Source organism: Amia ocellicauda, chromosome 22 (genome assembly GCF_036373705.1).
Source record: "Amia ocellicauda isolate fAmiCal2 chromosome 22, fAmiCal2.hap1, whole genome shotgun sequence".
NCBI lineage: Eukaryota > Metazoa > Chordata > Actinopteri > Amiiformes > Amiidae > Amia > Amia ocellicauda.
In genome coordinates this window covers 15,923,662-15,931,485 of record NC_089871.1, presented here as the reverse complement: position 1 = coordinate 15,931,485, position 7,824 = coordinate 15,923,662, and the positions used below count along the sequence as shown (strand labels likewise).

Here is a 7,824-nt window from a genome sequence, read left to right as displayed (position 1 = left end):
CTGCCTCTTGATCAGTCCATTTGTTACACATATGCAACCTACACACAATAAAGACGTTAATTTATTTTTGCATTTTTTAAAGGAAATGTGTTCAATACTATTAACGTCAGGAATATATTCAACTGAATGAGTATTTCACTGCTTGATCATAATTGCAGTATTTTGTCAACTAGAGGATTCAATATATTAAATAATAGTTTATTGACATTATTTTGATTATATTAGAACAGTTTCATCTTTGTTCAGAGTAACAGCTGGGAAAATGATCGAAACGCAGTCAATTCTTTAACGCGTCATTTCCTTCCATGCTTCACCACTGGGTGTCGCTCACGCACTGCAATATTAGCAACCACTTCTCTATATAAATAAAATAAAATAAAATACAAAATATAAACAATAAAACGTTAATTATTAACGCTTTTGGGAAAATAAAAATCTAAGAAAATCTTAGTATGATTTTGTGCAATTATTTTATATTTGTTATATTTATATGTTTATATTCATTTTCACACCGATCAGCAGTAACATTACGACCACCTGCCTAATATTGTGTAGGTCCCCCTTTTGCCTCCAAAACAGCCCTGACCCGTCGTGGCATGGACTCCACTAGACCTCTGAAGGTGTGCTGTGGTATCTGGCACCAAGACGTTAGCAGCAGATCCTTTAAGTCCTGTAAGTTGCGAGGTGGGGCCTCCATGGATCGGACTTGTTTGTCCAGCACATCCCACAGATGCTCGATTGGATTGAGATCTGGGGAATTTGGAGGCCATGTCAACACCTTGAACTCGTGATTCATCAGACCAGGCCACCTTCTTCCATTGCTCCGTGGTCCAGTTCTGATGCTCACGTGCCCATTGTAGGCGCTTTCGGCAGTGGACAGGGGTCAGCATGGGCACCCTGACTGGTCTGCAGCTACGCAGCCCCATACGCAACAAACTGCGATGCACTGTGTGTTCGGACACCTTTCTATCAGAACCAGCATTCACTTTTTCAGCAATTTGAGCTACAGTAGCTCGTCTGTTGGATCGGACACACGGGCCAGCCTTCGCTCCCCACGCCCATGATCCTTTCGCCGGTTCACCGCTTTTCCTTCCTTGGACACTTTTGATAGGTACTGACCACTGCAGAACGGGAACAACCCCACAAGAGCTGCAGTTTTGGAGATGCTCTGACCCAGTCGTCTAGCCATCACAATTTGGCCCTTGTCAAAGTCGCTCAGATCCTTACGCTTGCCCATTTTTCCTGCTTCTAACACATCAACTTTGAGGACAAAATGTTCACTTGCTGCCTAATATATCCCACCCACTGACAGGTGCCATGATAACGAGATTATCAGTGTTATTCACTTCACCTGTCAGTGGTCATAATGTTATGGCTGATCTGATAACAGATTAACCGTTTTTATTTTGTAAATAAACTAAAACAATAATAACCCTAAACAATAACATACTAGCTCTATTCCAGTGCTTAGGGAATCAACCATATATATATCCCTTATTGTGTCTCAGTTTTGAAGAGAGAGAGAAATAGATCAACGTTGAAATGTATACTATCAGTTCTCCCACATCCTTCTTGCACATTATATACTTATTTTAGATTAGATTATTTTTTAACAAGATCATATCTGGCAGAACCTACTAAAATGTGTTCAAATTAAAAAAACAACACAGATGTGTGTGTGTGTGTGTGTGTGTGTGTTTTGTACCAGACCGTTCCTGAAAGCAGGCTAGTAATAATAATCATTAATCAATAATAAATGATTAGGCTATTTGTGGATCTGATGCAACAGTCATCCATTGTAAAGCACTATATTATCACAGTGTAGCATAAATTATTAATATTATCAAATATTAGTTTGACATGAAATCTGTAAATTATAATTGCACACTTGTGACTACAGCATTTCCCCTTATTGAGATGATAGTATGAGTTTCAGTTAAACTGTACAGTAGGGAATGTTAGTGATATACCATCAATTATAACCACTGGGAAGATAGATTATCTCTATATCTCTTAACAGACTTCTATCTGCTAGGAAATATTTAGACACTCTTTATCTTGGTTAGTATCCTGTTGTGACATTGGTGGATCATATGAAAATGAGAGAAACCAATCGGCACAAATACAGAAGCCAAAAGCATGACCCTTCTTTCCTTTAATGACAAAGAGGACAGGTGTACAATCGTCAGGTGACACAGGATTACAAATCAGTAGTAAACATTGGCGATTAGATTGTCGAGACTGCAGCAAATTCAGACCGAACAAAATAAAGGAACACACACACACACAAACACACACACACACAAGTATGTATGCATGTATGTAGTTAAATATATCTATTTAACTTCATAAAGAACATTTTCCTATTTTTCTGCAGCAAATTGAACACTGAACAAATTGAACTGAACTAAATAACTGAACACGCACACGTATGTATGCATGTATGTAGTTAAATATATCTATTTAACTTCACGAAGAACATATTCCTATTTTTCCTTTAACAGAACCTGAATCCTGGAGTCTTTTGGCATTTGGAGAATGGTAAACAAACAAACAAACAAACAAACTCACACACACAAAGTCGGAGTGGTTTAACTGTCCTGTTCCTCTTTCAGAAGGTACACACCATTCCCTGGGCTCCAAGAAAAGAGACACAAGGGCTCCATAGAGCACTTCATTTTGAGAGATACGTACAATGAATAAATAGTAAACTTTACAGAATGTACAGGAGAGGAAAAAAACGAAATCCAACGAAAATAAAACAATATCATACAAAACAAAAATAAACATCATACAAAGGACACAGGTTTGCCGTTTGGGAACATTTGTGTGGCGACCTTTTAAAGCTGTGAGTGGAGACACTAGTGGAGCATTTCAGTTCTGGTGAGATCCCACTGTGGCTGTCCGGACACAGTCACTATGGCACTAAATACGGCAGTTTCTTCCTTAACAGTCAGCACAGCTTTCAGTACTGGCCCCGACCGTTAGGTTTCTTTTGAGTTTTTTTTTTTTGCAAAGGCCTTACAGTTGCCTGTGTGAGCATTTCACACCCGTAAGCTTTCGGCCTTTAACACAAATGTTTAAGCGGTTTAGTCTATTCTACGCTGTGGCCAATTTTTCTTTCCTATTTCAGTAGGACAAGTATCTGTTTTTCCGTGGGAGAAAGTAAACAACAGTGTGAGCGATGGGGATAGAAATGGGAGAGGAAAACTGAATTGAAACTTAAAAAAAAATAGCAGTGTTCCAAGTCCTGAAAATGACAGACATGCTGAGGATAGATAAATACACTTCAAAGTACTTCTTTTGGAGCTGAAATGGTCTTTGAAATGGACATGAGGAGAAGTTAGGAAAAAAAAATGGAACCCAGGTGTTTTCTATTCCCGATTCACTTAAATTTTCCACAAAAAAAAAATCAAATTTCCAATCCGATGCCCAGCCATCAGACAATAACTGAACATCAAGGTCTTAAGCGATTGGATGCAGGAATGCAGTAATGTCGGTGATCAAACAGATTTTATTTCTTTGCTGCCAACTTGCTGACAGTTTGTGGTTAATACTGGGGCATGACATCCTCTTTTTGTAGGTAAGGAATGTCAGTGGAGCACTGCTTCACAAACTACCTACACCCGTGCCATGATCACTTTTTATTAAAGGAGTTAAGATTATCCACCGAAGCAATAAAACTGCAAAACTGTTGGTCTCACCAAAACTTTGTTAATGTCCCCTGACAGTGTTTTGTTGAACAGTACTGACTCTCAAACCATTTCAAGCTTTATAAATTCTCCCACATGGGCACAGTCATGTTTTGCTACAGTGCTGCAGGGCAATCTTATATGACAGGTTAGCATAATATGAACTCATTATTATTTACCACACATCTCCATGGTAAAACATTTTCACTTTGGTCATTTACCACACCTATTGCTACTATACTGTTTTATAGTATGTGTTGCTGTAGTCTTGGTTCACAGTAATAAACCTCACAGTGGATAGCATGAACCCGACTTCTCCATAAGAAACAAATCTGAATCAGCACTTAAATAGGTTACGGTAAAAATGGAGGGGCACTAGAGTTTTTCGCTTTAAAATCCTTTTATAAAGTCACTTCGAATATAAAAGGACAAGGCTGGATGATCGCTAATGAACAAGGGAGCTATCGATGGAAAATAGCCATTGGCTAAATGGAAATTTTGATGCATGGTGTTTCATGCTTGCTTGGCACTTATGTTATTGTTGGCTGTGTCACCATGCGACCACGCAAGGCAATCAAATGAAATTGAAAAGAACAAATCGCCCACACAATGGCTTACTCAAAGTCATCCTCGTGGGTCTGGACGTTTACACAAGATTTCCTCAATAATACCACGAGTCTGCCAATCCCAAAGTGATTAACAGACACCAGGAAATACGTAAACGGTAACATAACAACTGAAAACACCTTTCTTGTAACAATATGCAACTGTCTGCTTCAAGTCACCCGCTTTAGAAGACCTGGAGGCTTTCATACTGGCCACAGACAGTACCAAAGATGGTTCAATAGCCATTTTCCTCTACAGGGCTGTGTAGTTTGGCATTGGAACTGGCTCCCCTGCAGGGAAAGATGCTAACAACACAACAGCAATCAGGGTTCATTGGGGACTTTGTTCTCAGATGAAAAAGTGCTCCCCATGGCCCATCACCCTAGTGTTGTTCTGAAGACTGTTGGCTCAGCTACAGTGGGTCATCTCCCCAAGCAACCTTATACAGCGCTTCAACTCACAAAGCCCAACAGCACGCTCACAGCAGCTAGCTCCAGATTCATAGTAACTCCTCATTCGGCTGCCTCTGGTGTGCATATATGGCTCAAGCCCTTGTAAGCAAATGGATTCGGCTGTGGAGGGGAGTAGGGGGGTTAAAGTGCTATCATAGAGGCAGCCAGAATACAACACGGTCGGTCAGAGAGACAGGCAACACACAGACAAGAGACAAGTCAACAGCACACAGACGTGTGGCAATAGGACTCAGACCATCAGACCAAAATCAAAACAGTACGAGACAGCATCACGAGAAAAAACATTTCTGAACATTAAAGAGAAGAGTGAAAGTGGTGTCGCTATATAAAAATGGCTCTATTGGGTATCCCTGTTCACATCTACACATGATTTGGAAATACTCCAAATATCTTGAGATTCCTGCTCTGTATTCCTCATTCCCCGGTGTGATTTTGAAATCCGTCTATTTTTGTTTTCCCCCCGTTTTCTCTTTGGTACAGGAACTGGATGCAAACAATATTAGTCTGCCAGTTTCTGTATGGACAGGCAACATAAGAACATTATATCTTTGATGAGAATATATTTTTGTTTCCCCTTTATTAATGAGCCACTGCTGAGATACCAAGTCCTTAAGGGATCTGATATAAGGGATCAGTTGCCACTTCTTAAAACAAATATCTCAACTCTTAGTGTTTAAAAGGTGGGCACAGTGCCATCAGCTTCAGACAGAGGGCGCCACACACACAGCACAGAATAAGAGCTACCTTCACAGCATGGCATCTGGACATAACCTGTTTATCCTTCAACCTGTTAAGAGCTATACGCAGTGAAGTCTGGTTCCTTCAGAAAAAGTGCAGGAACCTGTGTGGATAAGTGTGGGTATAATAAAAGCAGAAAAGTCTCTACCCAAAGCCCTTTCTCACATCAAGCTTTTTTGAAATAAAAAGACACACTTTCATACAAAAAAGGAAAGCCAGACTTCTTTGTAGCACAATGCCTACAAAACGGTGTATGTCAAATGTCAAACCAACCCAAAGCACAGGCTCATCTGAAGGACTGAATGAAAGGGGGTTTTCCATGCTCTTGACTGCTAATATGGTGTGTGTTTTTTTGTGGCTATCGACTACAGCTTGCCTAGAGGTTAAATGACAGCAGCTGAAACTGACCAAACTGCTCTCAGGGATTGTGCAGGCACCCCTCTTTCATGCCAAACCCAAACTTATCTTAGTTTTTACCGTGACTCACTTCCTAGCATCTAACACATGATTCTAATGGCCAATTAATAATTTTCTATACTGAATTAAAAATGTATTTTTTATGGATTTAACAAATATATACAACATTCAGGGGAGAGAGGGGAACACTATATTTTACAAGTGAGAAGGCACACTAAGGCACCCATTGAAGGGCACAGTTCAGGTGAAACAAACAACAGACATTTGTTTTTAATCTCCAGGTCTCTGTCTTTACAGTAATGTGTACTTTACAGCTAGAGATATTTAAAATAACCATGCCACTGTTTCTATTGCTCTCAAATCGGATCTGGAAGAGTAAATGAAAAATAAAATAAAAGAATAAAACAAGCTCTCGGAGGCTTGTTCTTAAAAGGCAAAAATGACTGAAAAGCTGGAAAAGAAAAGACAGAAAGAAAGTGCTTTACATGAACTTTTCTAATAAGACTGACTAGATTTTTTACGTACAGGGATACCCAAGATGTCCTTGCTACATTAAAAATCTGTGATTTCTCTCCTTCATACCCTGAGGATAATGCTATGAATATTTATTTTCTATTCAGGTACATATTTGGTAAAATTGTAGGCGAAGTTTAGTGAGAATTCTCTTAACATGTTCAAGAAACTTGAGGAGTGTGAGATACAAAAAAAAAAAAAAGGTGTGAAAATATCAATTAATATTATTGAAAAGTCAAAATTAATTTCCACTGTTTGGTACAAAAGTTCCAAGACCCTTTGTTATTATTATTTTAGTTTTCTTCTTACAAACTTTATATACAGTCGATCAAAGGAAGACGTTTTTCAGTAGAATTCCTTTCTCTCTCTCTTTCTCTCTCAATATACTTTAGCATGGCCACTCTTGTCTGTCCTTCTCCGTTTTCACAGATACGGCACAAAGCGTTGGCCGAAACGTTATTGTGACAGCGTGTACAGCAGTCTGTGTCCCAGGAGCTTTCAAAAACCAGAAAGCACAGGAAAAAAAAAGAAGTATTTCGCCTCATGTGCCCCCCACCCGGAAATAAACTAAAACAAATACAAATTAAATAAAACCTAAATTCTTCTTGCATTGCTAGCTCTTCGTGACAGTGCGAAAAAAGCCCCACAAGAACACAATAAGGGCTTTTGTCAGAGGCAGCTCCAGTGTAAGGCTACTGTTGTCTGCGGACAGACTTCCTGGAATCCCTCTTAAGCTTTCCACTGCCACTCAGACCGCCGTCGCAAGTCAGGCAAAGGGGGCAAATAAAACCATAATTAAAACCGAAAATGAACATAGGAAAGTGCTTGTCTGTCGTGCTACGTGCCGAGAGGGAGGCATGTCTCGTTCCCTTCTTGGTCTAGTTCTCTCTCTTCCACGCTGGCCTCTCTGGCGGCCACCATCTCCACCTCGTTAGTGCTGGCGCCAGGCAACGTCCTGTGTGCCAGGCTCCTTACAGCAGCATTCGTCAGGGTCCTGCCCCCGTCACGGTCCGAGGGCTCCTGGCCGGGGCAGGGCGAGTCCTGCTTGGGTTCCTCGGGACTGACAGTGCGGGATTCCCCCTGGGACTCCTCCTCTGGGGGGCTGTCAGCATCCGATTCCCCTTCCTCCTCCTCCAGCGTCAGCTCGAACTGGAACTTGTCCCCGGCTGCCGCCCCTTCCTTCTCCCTGTCCTCGGGGGGCGGCGAGGGGCTGTGAGGGATCATGCTCTGGTACCACTCTCGGTTGTCCTCAAGTGTGTCCAGTATGTCCTGTGCGTCCGGGTGCACCAGATCTGCCCAGGTCTCCCACAGCGGGTGGACAATATAGTCAATGAAGCCCACCTGCAAAAGGGATCATGAAAGTTAGAAGATATTTTTCTACAAGA

General features: G+C 41.0%; 1 protein-coding gene across 4 annotated transcripts in view; it reads right to left on the bottom strand.

The window, feature by feature from the left end:
• Positions 1-2,138: 2,138 nt before the first annotated feature.
• LOC136718587 (3',5'-cyclic-AMP phosphodiesterase 4C) overlaps positions 2,139-7,824 on the bottom strand; it is a 134,116-nt gene continuing 128,430 nt past the window's right edge. For all 4 annotated transcript variants that reach the window (XM_066696363.1, XM_066696364.1, XM_066696366.1 and 1 more), the window contains one exon: positions 2,139-7,780. In XM_066696363.1, coding sequence (XP_066552460.1) covers positions 7,277-7,780 — 504 coding nt within the window. In that variant the 3' untranslated portion in view covers positions 2,139-7,276. The remainder of the gene's footprint in view (positions 7,781-7,824) is intronic.